Source organism: Eulemur rufifrons, chromosome 16 (genome assembly GCF_041146395.1).
Source record: "Eulemur rufifrons isolate Redbay chromosome 16, OSU_ERuf_1, whole genome shotgun sequence".
NCBI lineage: Eukaryota > Metazoa > Chordata > Mammalia > Primates > Lemuridae > Eulemur > Eulemur rufifrons.
Window position 1 is genome coordinate 87,030,845 of NC_090998.1, and position 14,926 is coordinate 87,045,770.

Sequence of the window (14,926 nt, forward strand, 5' to 3'; positions counted from 1 at the left end):
AAGGACCCTCTGGCCCTCGGGATCTCTCCTCCTCCTTGCCCAGCCCAGAGCCCCACCTCGACCCCATCTCCCAGCATCACTGCACACAACACAGAGTGGAGAGAAGAGACCCCCCATCCCTGACCCCCACCTATGTGCCACCATGCCCGAAATTTCACCACGTTCACTTTCATTCATTCCTCCAACCTCCTTAGGATCCAAAATTCCGAGGGCACTTGCATTTATTCAGTGCCCGCCTTGGCTGTCAACTTGCCCTAGGCACCTTGAGCTGACACCTGAGGCTGAATCCCTCAGCTCTGAGTCTCCATTCTGCCTTCCCTGACTCTCTGGCCATCCCCACCCCAGGCCCTGAGGGCACAGAAAAGGAGAAACCATTCCCAGCACCAGCACCTCACGGCACACACACACTTACGTGTATACATCACACACACATATGTGCAACACAGCCACAAATACATGCACGTACCATACATACATCCTCATGCACAGGCATGTGTAGAAGGGTACATGCTCACACACACACACACACACACACCCCCACGCACACCCTCACACACCACGACACACTAGTAACAGTCACCGTTCACTGAGCCCTTCCTTTCTCTGTGCCAGGCTCCATGCTGTGCCCTTTACAGACATTACATCATGCCCCCAAAAGAGACCACCATCACCACTGTGAGAGAGATGAAAAGCCTCACCCCAGCCAGGAACACTTCGGCTGTAACAGAAAACTGGACCAAGAGAGACTTAAACAAATAAAAGTTTAATTTTCTTACAGAACCAGATGCTGGAGGGGATAGCTATGGATGATTGTCTTGGCTTTTCTTCACAGCAGCAAGGTGGCTGCCCCAGATCCAGCCATCACACCCACATTCACAGCAGGAAGATGGGGTATAGAGCTGCAAAACCTTCCCCAGAAAGTGCTCTATGGGCTTTGCTTAGTTCCCTCTGGCCATCCCCTGGTCCACCTGGTTCCAGGGGCCTGGGATGTCTTCAGTGCCAGCTACCACCCAGATCCTGGGCTCGCCCACCACCCAGAGGCCCCGAGGGGACTGCCTACCACAGGGCACTTTCCAGGGGCCCTCAGTGCTGCCTGAGGAGGTGGGGGACAGTCAGAAGCCTCAGCCCAACATTGGCCCAGCAGTTCAGGGTTCATCGGGCCGCCAGCTGTGGACACCAGGGTGTGTCTGGGTAGAGAAGACAATGGAGGGAGCGAAACCTGCAGAGAGACCAGAAGCAGACAGGACAGTCACCCCCACTCCCCGCTGCCCCCACAGGCTCCTGGGGGCGCATGTCACAGAGATGGTTTGGAGCAGGGTTTCTGCACCTCAGCACTACTAACATTTAGGGCCAGATAATCCATCATGAAGCTGCCCTTGCCTTGTAGGACACTTAGCTTCCCTAAGCTCTACCCACCAGATGCCAGAAGCAGCCCCTGAAGCGCAATAATCGGAAATGTCTCCAGACATTGCCAAATGTCTCCTAGGGGACAAATTGCCCCCACGTGAGAACCACTGGTCTAGAGAAAGTTCAAAACCAGAGAAGCCATGAAGAGACCTCGGCGGAGGCCGGACCAGCCGACCACACGCATCTGCGTCTCTCATTGTCTCCAGCCCCCTAGGCAGCAGCCTATGAATTCTAGAATCCTCAGCTTCAGAGGAAATTTAACATCAATTCTTAAACCTCTTTGCAATTTCGCTACAGCTTACACACTTCCACTGATGGGGAGCTCATCCCATTAGAAGACAGCTTCTTTCATCCTGGAATTTTTAATTTTTTTTTCCTACATTGAGCCAAACTCTGTCTCTTTGTGATGTCCAACTCGTTTGACAGAGCCTTGGCCTCTCAGGTCTCTCTGCCCCAGGACAGGCAGCTCTGCAGAGCCTCAGGGCCAGGAGCCCTGGTTCCCCCAAGGGTCAAACAACTCAGATAAACCCCAAGTCCAGACAGAACCTACAAAGGCTCCAGGGACATCCCCTGCCACCTTCTCACCTGAATCTGACACCACTCTCTCCTCTCCTCCACATTCTGGCTACACCGGTTTCCCTTCCTTCCTGAGTAGATCAAGACCTCTCCTGCCACCAGCCTTTGCACATGCTGTTCCCTGTGCCTGGAACACTCTGCCATCTGTTCTTCTAGTTAACTCCTGCTAGCCCTTCAGGTCCTACGTGTTGTCGTAAGGTCACCTCCTCAGGGAGGTGTCTAGCCCCACGCCCCAGGCAACATCAGGGCTCTCCTTACGCTCTCCCATAACAGCCTACGTGTCCCCACTCCCCTTCTTCCCCTACACACCCAGTGCCCCAGACCCCTCATTCCCCAGGACTCGCTCTGGACAAGTCTCTGTCGCTCAGGTGGGCCCACAGCTCACCCTATCCCCTCCCCTACTTGTTGTCTCCCTGAGTCCCTGCTCACCACCCCCCAAGGTAGGATCAGGGCTCCTCCCCCAGTTCCCAGCGCTCCGCATGTCACTAACCAGGAGCAGCAATGGGAGTAGAGGATGGTGGGGGAGGACTGACTTCCCAGAGATGGAACAGATTGCCACAGGGGGGAGGAGCTCCCCGTGGTTGGGGGCATGCAAGCAGAAGCCAGCCCACCAGTTGGCAGAGAAGCTGGGAGGGGATCAAGCATCAGTTCTGAGGTTGGACAACTGGGCCAGGAGTCCACGTGCCTGGCCCGCTCCTCCCCACACCCACCCCACCAGCCACAGCCAGAAGCACAAGCCACAGCTGGCCAGCGGGGGTGTGTGGACAGGAAGCTGCGTGTCACCAGCCGTGCTCTACACCAATCAGGGGCCAAGTTGAGTGGCGCCAGTCTCCCTGTGGCCTGTTCCAGGCAGAACTAGGTGCCATTCCAACCCCCCACCCACCTAGAAGAACCATTTAAGAGTGTCAAAGAAACCAAGAGCCTAAAAAAACAGAATTCCCCACCAGTGCCAGGACAGCATCTCCTTCGCCCAATGAAGGCATTTCAGTCCCTCAGGGGCGCCTGGAGAATCCCGGGGGGTCTGAGAGAACCCTGCAGACCCACCATGTCCAGATGGAGTCCCAGAGAGGACAAGACACTTGTCCATCGTCACACAGCAAGCCAGTGGCAGAGCAGGGACTGAAATCCACCACCTCCACTCCCAGCTCTGTGCTATCAGCCTCCAGGGCCTGTCCCCCTCCTCTGCCACCCAACCCCCCACCTCTGGACACCTGGACTCGGCCCCCACTCCTCCCATGCCACAGCTTCCGCCCCCAGACCCACCTGGAGGGGTCCTCCTCGGGGGAGAAGGGGCCCTGGAGCTTAATGACGTTGAGTTTCCCCTCAAAGACACCGTAGCTGAGGGTGACCTGGGCAGGGAGAAACAGAGAGGAGGGTTGGGGGTGTCCCGCTGGGGGTCCCCGCAAGGGAGCAGCATCCTGGCAGGAGAGAGGAGGCACGCACCTCTGCACCTGAGATTCCGCGGCTGCCAGCGGAGCCGCCCCGCGCCCCAGAGGTACTCTCATGCCCGTGGTCCCATTCGCTCCCTCCGCAGCTCAGCTTAGCTGGGAGGCTGGGACGACACCCTCGCCCTACAGATTGGGAAACAGAGGCCCGAAAGAGAAAGGCACCTTTCCAATAACATGTGTGTCTAGACGAGGACTGAGGTTTTCTGAGGCTCACCGCAGGGCCCTGGCAAATCCTGAGCCGCTCGTCCCCCGTGCAATGAGGACGTGGGGACATGGTTTCAGCTGAGAGGTGGTAGAACACGGCAGGCTTAGGGGCCACCCAGCTAGGGTTCCACTCCCCCTGCCCGCGCTAGCTCTGTGCCGCGGTCCCCTGTCTGTAGAATGGGATGATGTCAGTACTGCCCTCATGTGAGGAACCAGAGAGTTAAAGAAGGTAGGAGACAGGTCATGTGACCGAGCCCGGCCACCAGCCAGGGAGTGCCAGCCCTGGGATCTGGGGAGGGAGGAGACCCTCCCAGTGGTGAGGTGGAAACCTGGGGCTGTCGTCTCGCCAGCACGGAGGTGAGGCTGCCCGAGGATGAAGCCAGCATGAGGCAGAGCAGGTGAGGGAGGAGAGAGGCCGGGATATCGTCGGAACACCCAGAGCCCGCCAGACCTGGCAAGCCCGGCCTTCGGTTTCTCAGTTGTGAGAGCCAACTGATGCTTTTTTTTTTTTTTCACGTCACCAGTCCCGGTTGAGTTTCGGTCACTTGCACCCAAAAGGGTCTGACTCAGCCTGCTGGGCAGAAGACCCAGGGGCCCTGCTAGCCAGAACCATCTACAGATTTGGAGGGCGGCACCTGCGAGGCAGAGCCAGTTTGACCTTTGAGCATAACCAGCGCCTGCCGGGTGGTGGGACGGGTCCCGCTCAGCCCCGGGCCTAACATCGTGTCCCCCTTGCAGGCCTGTTCCTTCCCAGCAACCTGGGGGCTGGAAGGCAAAGCGTGGAGCAGAGGACAGACACGTTGCGGTGAAGGAGGGGTCCCGATGGGCAACGTCAGAAAGGGCAGCCTGGCTCCTTAGCGGGGACGCGGGGAGCGTGGAAGGCTGGCGAATGGCGCGAAGGGCGGAGGCGGGGGTGGGGAGGCAGGGGCGTGGGAACCTGAAGACAAGCTCATCTCCTCTGTGCAGGTCCTTCCGGCCAGCGTTTGGGGACCAGATCAAAGAATTTCAGGCACGCCAATGCTAACCCTTGAGGGTTAGAAGTGGAGAAGGCTGACTCACTGTGTGCCCTTAGAGGGTCCTTTGCCACCTGCGCCTCAGTTTCCCCAGCAATAGGGGATAGCCAAGCCCATAATCTGGAGTTCCAGGTTGCTTTCAAATACCAGGAGGGAGGTGCCGGCCTCCCTGCATGTTCTTTGGGGGGCCTTCCCCTGCCCCCCTCCCCCACTGCCACCTGCCCTGAGGCCAGCTCACCTGCTCTGGGAGCTGGGCGGCCCTCAGCAGCTGCAGAGTCTCCAGGTGGGAGTGGAAGAGGGGGCTGGGCTGCAGGTGGCCGCCCAGCTTGCACTCGACGATGTAGCCCACGGTGCAGTCATCGGGGAGCCGGATGAGAGCAGATGTGTCCACAAAATGGGAGCCACTGAGGGACAGAGCTGGACTGTAGCCACCGGCCCAGGCCCTCCACACCTAGAGGCCCAGCCGAAGGCCTTTGGCCAGGGCCAGCTGGAAGAGCAGAGTGCTGCCTCCTGTGTGCTGTACGGCCTCGAGCAAGCCGGGAAACCTCGGGGAGCCTCAGTCTCCTGGTCCGTGAAATGGGACGACAGTGGCCCTGCCTGCATGGGCTGCTGTGAGGATTGGTGGGTCTTTCCTTCGCTCCCTCTCTTGCCACTCATTCATCCCCTCATTTATTCACTGCTGAGCTTGAGAGTCCACCCGGTGCCAGACGCCAGGCTAGGGCTGAGCGAACAGAGACGAGAAAAGATCCCTCCCGGCCCTCGACAGCAGCCCCCACGCTGGGGACAGACAGGTGAGCAGGTCACTCAGAGTAAGACTGGTGCTAAGTCAAGGGGGACACACGCAGCCTGGGGGCATAGGGACACCGAGGGGGGCTTCCCAGAGGAGGTGGCAGTTTTGAATGGAGCCTCACAGGATGAGCTGGAGTCAGGCAGAGCTGAGGGAGGGGACGAGCAGGTTCCAGGCAGGGCATCACCCTGACTGCACCTCATTACTGCCCCTTCCCAGGACGCCTGGCCCTTCCCTCCTGCCCCCAACCAGAGGCCCTTCTCTCTTCTCAGAGAGCCGCTGTGCGTGGCCTTCACTGCCCTGTGGCGCTGACCCGTCAGAAGAGGACTGCAAACAGGGCCTAATGTTTCCCTGTTTCTCCTGCCAGGTGCCAGCCCCGACATTTGCTCACGGAACCCTCACGCCACCACTGGCCCTCGTAGCGCCAGGTCCATTTACAGAGGGGAGGCCTGAGGCTCTCAAAGACTGCACTTGCTGTGCGTGGCGGCCCTGGGGGCAGGGGGGCAGGCGGTTCGCTGTCACCAGCTGGCCCTGCAGCACAGACGAACGAGGGGCAGTTTCTCCTGCGCTCACTCTCAAGCCCGTCCTGCTGCAAAGGCCCCTCACGTAAACCGGCAGCCGCCCCCTCCCCGCCCTCCTGCCCACCCCTGGTCTCTGCTTACCTGGCCCACGGGGCCATCTTCAAAGCCAGTTTGCGGTTGATGCAGAAGCCGGCGCCCCCGGTGGCAAACCAGAACTGTACCAGCCTCTGCGGGGGAGGAAGGCCAAAGTGCACAGTGAGTGGGGGCTGGGGGGTGGGGGGGGGTGAGGGGGGCCAGCCAGGCCACACTTCACCCCAACCAACATGGCTCAAGGGCTATTTTGCATCTCACTAGGGTCTTGCTACAGCCTGGCATCATTATGCCCATTTTACAGGTAAGGAAGCCGAGGCCCAAAGTCACATAGCTAACTATGAGTGGTAAGGTCGCTAATCAGACCCAAATCCAGCTGGATTCTAGTCAAAGGGATGTGTGTTATTTACCACCCAGCACACCTTACCATTTCCCCTGAGAAATGTCCCTATGTCACTCCACGAGGTTTGGAAGGGGCTGCCAAGCACAACACCTGCTGCCCCGGGCCACGAGGCCTAGGTTGACGGGGCCTGGGTGCGCCCAGTCGGGCGCTGAACACGCACAGGAAAGACGGGGCTCGGAAGCGAAGGTGGCTGAGTCCCACACCGACCACCAGCACTTTCTAGTGCCTACGCGTGCCAAGTCCCATTCCCAGGGCTCGGACAGACGACCTCACCTAATTCTTTCTCCTACGCCCACAACCACCCTGTGCGTAGGGGTTGTTATCACACATTTCGCAGATGAGGAAACTGAGGCACACAGAGGTTAGGCGACTTCAGTCAAGGTCACAAAGCAGGGGGTGGCAGGGCTGGTGTGCAAACCCAGGCGGTCGGGCTCCGGAGTGAATCTCTCCACCCCACAGGCGAACCACCTGAGCGGAGGTGAGTGGCGGGGCTGAAGTGGTGTGGGAGCGGATGCCCGCTCACCTGGACCCGCTCGCGCACACAGCCCCGGGGCCCGGAGGATTTAATTAGGGCTCAGAGGCTGGTAAGTGCTGATAATTAAGGCTTTGTGTTTCCTACTCTTGGTTTCCCAGTGCAGCAGATGGTAAGCTGGGGGGAGTGAGAGCCCCGCAGAGCGCCCGCTCCTGCACCAGGCGCTGCCTCTACACGGGGGCCCTGCTCTGCCTTCCTCCCGGGGCCGGGGCAGCCCCAGGCCTGAGCCACTGCAACACCTGCAGTCTGGTGGGTCCTGGGGACGGGGAGAGAACCATGCAATGTAGGGGACATACTTACACTAAAAAATTCTTCATTGTTTATCTGAATGTCACACTAAATTCGGTATCCCGGTTATTTGTTTATTTCTTTTCTAAATCTAGCAACCCTAATCACTGTCAGTCCAGGTCTGGGACTGAAGCTGGTACCGGGGCCCTGCTGAGCCCGGTGTCAATCCTCCAGTCCCCGGTTAGTGGAGTCCAGAGGGAGGGTGCCCAAGGGAGGGAGAGGAGTGTCGCGGGGCTCGCGCAGCAGCAGTTTATCACCTGGCCCCGCAGTGATCTGGCACTTAAACCACCTGTACAACTACATGGTGACACCAGGTGGCTAGGAGCCCTGCCGTGGAGACGAAGCCTCGGCTCACCTGCGTGCTCACTGTGTGACCAGGAAAAGCCACTGCTCCTGGCAACTGAGGCCTTACCATGTGCCCATCTCTGTGCCTTACTTGCATTATCTCAATCTCCCCATTTCGCAGAGTAGGAAACTGAGGCCCAGAGGGGAAGCCACCAGCCCAAAGCCACAGAGAAGGGGCCAAATGTGAAACCCAGAACCCGCCTCCCCTCTCCACCACACCCCTGCCCCCCAGCGGGGCGGCCAATGGGCGAAGGAGGAGGGGAGGGACAGACCGTGCGGTTGTGGGGCTGGGGCTCCGCCGCGTGGATGGGCCGGTTCAGGCTGGGCCGGCCCACGTAGACGTCGCGGGCCGGTGGGAAGGCTTTCAGCAGCCGCAGCAGCGCCCTCGGGTTCACATAGTTGTCGTCGTCCACGTGGCAGAACCACCTGGGGGAAGGAAGGGAGACGGTAAACTTTGCGGGGCGCGGTCCAAGCTAGCCCAGGGCTGCCTGCTAACCAGCCGGGCTCCCCTGCACCCCCACATCAGCCGACAGTTACGGGTGGGGGTGGCTGACACTCACGGCATCTGTTTTGTGCCGAGCAGCACGTTGTGTAAGCGAGTGAGGAAGGTGTGCTCACTTAACAGATGAGGACCAGACTCTGAGAGGTTCAGACACTTGCCCAAAGTCACACAGCCAGTGAATGGCAGGATTTGAACCCAGCTGGTCTACTGAGCCCACTGCACGCTGCCTGCTCGGTGGGTGGTGGCTAGAGTCAGACCCCACTAGGCCCAGACCACTTCACTAATTCAGGAGGTGGCCTGAGGCGAAGGCCGCACCTAGTCCTAACGACCCAGAACACTCACCTAAGCCCACTGGCCAAGAAAGTATCGAACTCCGCAGCCATCTTGCAGGACAGAGCTGGGTGGCTATGCTCCGCGGCACAGTTGGTGACCACAAGGTGGGACCCTGGAGAAGTGAGGAGTCAGGGGACCTTGCCCTGTTCCACCTCTGAGAATGCAGAGCCAGGCTGGGCCTCAGAGGGCCAGGAGTAGCCCCTCACCCCCATTTTACACAAGAGAAACTGAGGCCTAAGGAAGGCAGACCTGCCCAGGGCCACAGAGCTAGGGGACAGCAGGCTGGCAGGGACCCGGGTGTCCCAGGTCTTATCTAGCACAGCCCCTGCCCACACCCACACCAGTTTCCAGGGAAGGAGCCTGCTCCCCGCCTGGGCAAAGGGGAATCCCCATGTTTCCCGTGACCCTCAGGCCAGGGCACAGCCACCCCACTTTCCCTGGCAACAGCCGACGAGCCCCCACCCAACCCAGGCCAGGCAGTTACCCAGTCTCTCCTGCAGGCCTTTGTCAGGGCTGTCGGTGAAGACAAACGTCTAGGAAGAAAGAGGGGACAGGGCGCGGGTTGGCCAAGGGTAGCCCCAGGTGGCCCTCCTGTCTAGGTGGACACACACAGCAGACTTCTGTCCCCTCCCAGTGACAGACACACACCCCTCTCACGGTCACACGTCCCTTTAGGACAACATACCACACATACACACACAGATACACACACACACACACACCCCAGCTTTTGCAGACACACAACTTCAGGGTGTGCACCAGCCCACAGTCTCACACACGCTCATCCCCTCACAGAGCAGCACCCACAGGGACCCGGCCACAGCCACACACCCTGGGCACAATCTGTCCCTCTCCCATCACACACGCACACCAGTCACAGCTGGCCTCTCCACAGCCACACAGACACAACCCTAAACCCTCTGTCGGGAGACAACTCTGTGTGAAAAGACCCACAGCCCACACCCCGGGACACGGCGCCACGCAGGGGGACAGTCATGCTTCCACGCCACACAAACCCCCGTGCACGTGTAGAGGGCCTCGAGCGTCTCAGAAATGTTGCCTCGTGGCCTCAGCCAGCTCTCCCAGCTTGGACACGCGCCCCACCAAGAGCCTTGGCACGCCCAGTCCCCGACGACCCTCTCTCAACCCCATGAGCAGGTGTGGCGATCTGTCCCCTTGACAGATGACACAATGGAGGCTAAGTGACGGGCCAAGGTTGGCAAGTGCCAAGCTGGGATCCAAGGCCACAGGCAGGCGAAAGCTGTTCAACCCCTAAGTCAGCCGAACCCAACTCCGGATAAGAGGCAGGGCCAAGGCCTTCAGAGGCAGCACAGGAACAAAGCAGAGACTGGGGACTGGTCTCATAGCCACTCCACGTCCAGCCCGGCCTGTGCACAGCTTCTCGGCTGCCCTAGCGGGTCCTGTCATCCACTGAGCACCTCAAAGGCCTTCGAGGGCCCCCTCAGCCTTGGCCTGCCCCGCCCGGGACCTGAGACAATTCTGAACCCTTCCAAGTGTCCCACCTGTTTAAAGGCCCCAGACTCCCCCATCCCCAGCAGGTGCCACACCCACAGCCTAGCCCTGTCCTCCCTCCGAGGTCAGGGCCTCCAGCTGCAAAGTCCCTCTCTGCTCACCCACAAACCTCTCTCTCCTTTCCAGGAATTAGCCCTTCAGATCAGAACACCCCCTGCCTTGAGCCTGACTTTACCCATCTGTAAAACGAGGGATAGGAGAGGCTGGGAGAGCAACACGAAATTGTGTACCAAAGAACGAGGAGAGTTGACAGTGAAGCCAGTCTCAGCTTCTTGTACCTCCGAGGAAACTGAGGCACGGGAGGCCAGGAGGTGGAAGTCAGGGTTGGCACAGGAAGGGGAGGAGGGCGCCAGGCCTGTCTCCCAGGGCCCACGGCCACAGCCCTGCTTCTGAGCCCCCATCACCCTTCAGCGGATTGTTGCAAGATTCAGCCTTGTTCCTCAGATATGTTTCCTGTCAAGACCAGAATCAGATAACACCCACACCCACTACCACCCTCTAGTACCCTCCATGGCTCCCTACTGCCCTTGGGATAGAGGCCAGCCTCCTCTAAATATGGCCAGTGAGGGGCCACCCAGCCCCTGCTGCCTGAGGCAGCCTTATGTCATTACTTCCTGCCACTGGGGTTCTCTTAGCCCAAATTTCTTTCAGTTCCCCAAATAAGCTGCGCGCACGCACACACACACACCCCTCTGAGCCTCTGCCCATGCTGTGCCCTCTTTCCACCCTCTGACTCCCAGCTCAGGCATCAACTCCTCCAGGAAGCCCTCCCTGACACCCTTCCAGCTACTATCGGGGCCCCTCCTCAGTCCCCAGTCCTCCTTTGCTAACATCCCCGAGTTACAGAAATTTATCACTTGGTCTCTCCCACCAGACGATGGCATCCTGGAGGCTGCGGGCCTGGTCCAATGTGTCTCCCGTCCCACCCGGCACCTGGCTATCCTCAGGGAGGCCTGGGCGGTGTCCCCCTGGTGAGAGCCCCCCTCCCTGGGGTCTGTGTCCCACTGTGCCTGGATTTCCACAGGAAGCACGCTGGCCGCCCAAGCCCGGGCCCCGGTCCTCTTCCGCCCGCAGCCCGGGCCCTCAGCAGCGCCGTCAGGCAGCCGAGACCCACAGTCCACCTCCCCGAGCCCCAAGCTCTCAGATCCCCTGGGGCTTGACTGAGGCCCTGTGCCTCCCCCAGACCTGTCCCACCTTCCCACTTGCTGGGACCCACCACCTCGGAGTCACCGTCGCACCCCCCCCCCCCCCGGCCTCCCGCTCCGTTCTGCCCCCACCCAAGTCCGTCCTCAGCGCAGCCCCGAGGGACCCTGGAAAAGCAGCCGGGCCTTTCCTGCCCTGCTCCCTGGCAAACTTCTGCCACCCAAGAGCCGTCAGAGAGTGGAGCTCTCCCGAGTTTGGAGCGAGGGCCAAGACAGAGGGGACGTCCGTCTGCTGATGACACTAGTGAGCCGAGCAAAGGGGGTGAGCGGAGGGAGGGAAAGGGAAGGGGGGTCCCGGTCCAGAGGGGGCTGGCGCAGAGCAATGGGCAGTTTCCTCTGTGCTGTGGGCTGCATCGGATTTGTTTAAGGAAGGGACCCTGACAATGGTTAAAACTTCACAGGCTGCGGGAAACAAACGGACACGCAGCCTGCTGGGGCAGGGGAGGGGGTGGCTGGGGACCATCTGCTGCAGAGCGGGGGAGATGTGGGGCCGCTGCCACCTCCCTCCCGCCCACAGGGGGACTAGGGAAGAGAAAGGCTTCCTGAGAGCACAAAACCCGCCTCCCCAGCCCACCCTCCGCCCAGGACAAAGGCCACACACGCGCCCCAGCCCCGCCACCAGGCCCACCTGCCACCCGACTGCCCTTAACCAGCGCCGGAGTTAGCCCGCTCAGGCCCTGTTCAGACACCCCTGTCCTGTGCAGATGGGGAAACTGAGGCCCAAAAGAGGGAGGGCCTTGGCCGAGGTCACAAAGAGAAACGATCCAAAGGGTGAGAGACAACAGGATGGCGCGAGTGGGCCTCCCTGCCCCCACCTCCTCCTCCCTCTGAGCATCCTTCCTCCCTGCAACCTAAAGGACACGATGGCCAGACTCTGCCCTGCTCTGGGGTCCAGCTGAGCGAACTCGTCTCCTACCTCCGCTTAACCTTGCTCAGTTTCCCAACACAAAATGGGAATATCAACGTCTCCCCTCGGGCTGTCGTGAGGGTTGGAGGGAGAGGGGCAGAGCAGCTGGCGGTCGCCCCCACCCCACCCTGCTGCCTGATGAGCTTCTGGGATGGAGCCTGGGACGTAGAAGGGGCCTGGGACTGCCAGGCACAGCCACCCAGACCGAAGGCCCAGGGACACTCTCCCAGGCCTCGGCAGAGGAGAATGTCACCCAGCCCGAGGCGGGGGCCAGGTCCCACCGGGCTCTGCCCCCTCAGGCTTTATGGGCGATGCTGCCAGCACTTCCTCCTCGCTGGCCTCAGTTTCCTCATCCGGGGCAAAGGCACCACCACGGTGGTCCAGACAAGACAGGAAAGGGCCTCGAACCATGTGAGGCCACACGCCCGGGTACACACAGACACATAAACAGGAAGGTCTGCGGGGAGGGCCAGCCTCTGCGGCTTCCGCAGGAGGAACCAGGCCCCCCCCCAGAAGAGAAGCTGCGTAGAGCCCCAGGGAAGAGCTGGGGTGCTGAGTGCCCGGATGGGAAGGCATTAGCCCCTCGTGCAAAGGTGTTGGTGCCAGGAACTCGGGGCAGGGGTGCCCGCTCCCCAGGGGGCCCTGGCCTCTTCCAGGCATCACCTCCCCCCTCCTTGGCCTCGGAAGAGCCCTCCACCCCTTCAAAGGCTCAGTCACTTCCTCCCACTGAGCCAACCGCCAGAGTAGGGACGGGGCGTGTGTGTGTGTGTGTGTGTGTGCGCGCGCGCGCGCGCGCGCGTGTGTGTGTGAATCCACCCTCCACTTCCCCCAGCGATGGTCCCCACACCCCAAATCACTGATTTGCTTGAGGTGAGAGGGCTGCAGGGGGTTCAGCTTGTCAGAGATGCCTCCCAAAGGCAGAAGCTGCGCGCCATGTGTGCACCCACACGCCTGTCATAGCACGTCTAACACTCACACGTCGGCCCGTGCATGTGAGCGCGCCACGCAAACACAACCCCATTCGCCAGGCCCGCCTCCCCCGACCTCTGGCCCACCACGTCTCAGCTACCACCCTCACGGCACATGCTGTCCTCCCTGCCTTCAGAAGCAGCCCCACAGGAAGCCAGCACGGGAGGGGAGACGCCGGCGCCCTGGGCACACCCTGGGCAGCAGAGGCGTGGGGGCAGGGGCTGCCAGGAAGCCTGAAAGGATGCCTCCCCAGAAGTGGCCCCACCTAGACGCCCCCGCCCCCACCCTCCACCCTCACAGGCCGGGCAGGACAGCACCTGGGGCCTGGAGCAGGTCAGCGTCAGGATCTCTTGGAGGCCCCCACCCCAACTGCCCAACACCCACCACCGCAGATGCCAGGCTGGGCCAGGGAGGGCAGGAGTGAAGCCCACGCTGGAGTGGCCAGGGAATGGAGGGACGCCCAGGAGGGACCCAGGAGCCTGGGGCAGAGGCCCAGCCTGGCTCCTAAAAGAGGTGCAAAAGTGGGCCTGAGGTGCTCCGGAGTCGGGGCCAGTGAAGGGCACAGGCCAGGCCTCAGGCAGCCCTGGAGGCCCAGGAGGAAGGAGAAGGAAGGTGAGCTGGGACGAGGCAGGCGGCGGGCAGCTTCTCCCTTGAGGCACCCAGGGGCCCCAGCCCAGCAGAAAGGCCTCTGTGAGCCCCTCGAGCCAGGGGCCACTCCCAGGGCCCAAAGTCACCCACTCGTCACCTGTTCCCTGGTCCTGGAGACCCACGTGTCAAGCAGCAGCTCCAGGCGCGAGCGGTGGAAGGCCCGGGTCGTCTTGACGGCAATGAAAACATCCTGCAGCTGCAGCTCCTGGGACCCAGAGCTCGGCTGGCTCAGCTCTGGGGTCGCCGGCACCCTCTGGGGAGACAGGCTTGCGTGGTACCGTAGGGACACGAGCCCCATGCACAGCAGGGTGAGCAGGGCTCCAGCCAGGCCCCGCAGGAGCCGGCACTGCATTGGCCCTGGGACCCCAGACAGCTCAGCCCCCAAATCCCAACCGGACAGGGAGGAAAGGCTGGTCAGGCGGGAGCCCCGGCAGAGGCAAAAGTCTGGCAGGCATCGGGGGCTGGCCAGGAGGGCAAAGATGGGAGCTGGGGCTCTGGCCCCAGAGGCTGAGCCATGGCAGCCCGCCGCCAGCCCTCCACCTGCTCGCAGCGCTGCCCGCGCCGATCCGGCTGCCTGGCCCCGCCCCTGCTCAGCCCGAGGGGCGGGGCCTGGCAAGGGGAGCCCCAGAGGTGGCTGGAAAGGAGGCCCCAGCTGGAGGGGCAGCCGGGCCTTGCCAGCTGCTGCGGCGGGGGCGGAGGCAACAGCAAACCTCCATGCCTGACGGACGAGACCTGTCAGCTGGGCTCATCCAACACGCAGTATCGAACAGCGTCCGGCCCAGGCCATCCAGCCTCCCAGCTTCTGCTGTTTCTCCTCCCGGACACTCCCATGCCCTGCCGTCCTCATCCGCGTTCTCTCTGCCAGTCTGAATTCTATTGGCACGGTAAGGCTGAGCTCAAGGGTTCCCTCCTCCAGGAAGGCTTCCCTGATGTCCCCTCCCAACCTCTGAGGCTCCCACAGAAGTTTGCTCAGTGGTCTTCCCAGTTTGCCATTTGGTCTTCCCAATGGCACTGAGACTGTCATTCCCAGTTTATAGCTGTGGACATAAGGCACAGAGGCACAGAAAGATCCAAGATGATCCAGCCACTCAGCTACAGAGCCAGGTGGAATCTAGTCTCTCCGGCCCAGCCCGTGGCCCACCTCACTCGGCAGTCTCCACAGCTGCCTCTCTCCCAGCCAGGCCAGGGCACAGACGGCCTTCTCCAGCCACCACCTCC

The 14,926-nt window shown here is 61.3% G+C and overlaps 1 protein-coding gene across 2 annotated transcripts; it reads right to left on the reverse strand.

Annotated features, from left to right (window-relative positions):
* Positions 1-818: 818 nt before the first annotated feature.
* On the reverse strand, positions 819-14,234 carry MFNG (MFNG O-fucosylpeptide 3-beta-N-acetylglucosaminyltransferase). Of its 2 annotated transcripts, XM_069490525.1 has the most exons (8): positions 13,806-14,234; positions 8,934-8,982; positions 8,459-8,561; positions 7,887-8,040; positions 6,098-6,183; positions 4,887-5,052; positions 3,247-3,332; positions 819-1,219 (listed from the first exon to the last, which is right to left on the reverse strand). In XM_069490525.1, exons 1-8 carry the CDS (start codon positions 14,058-14,060, stop codon positions 1,153-1,155), a joined length of 966 nt encoding a protein of 321 aa, XP_069346626.1. In that variant the 5' UTR covers positions 14,061-14,234; the 3' UTR covers positions 819-1,152. The 2 variants fall into 2 exon arrangements, with proteins under 2 accessions (XP_069346626.1, XP_069346627.1); XM_069490526.1 differs by lacking the exon at positions 8,934-8,982 and having other exon boundaries at positions 13,799-14,234.
* Positions 14,235-14,926: the final 692 nt, after the last annotated feature.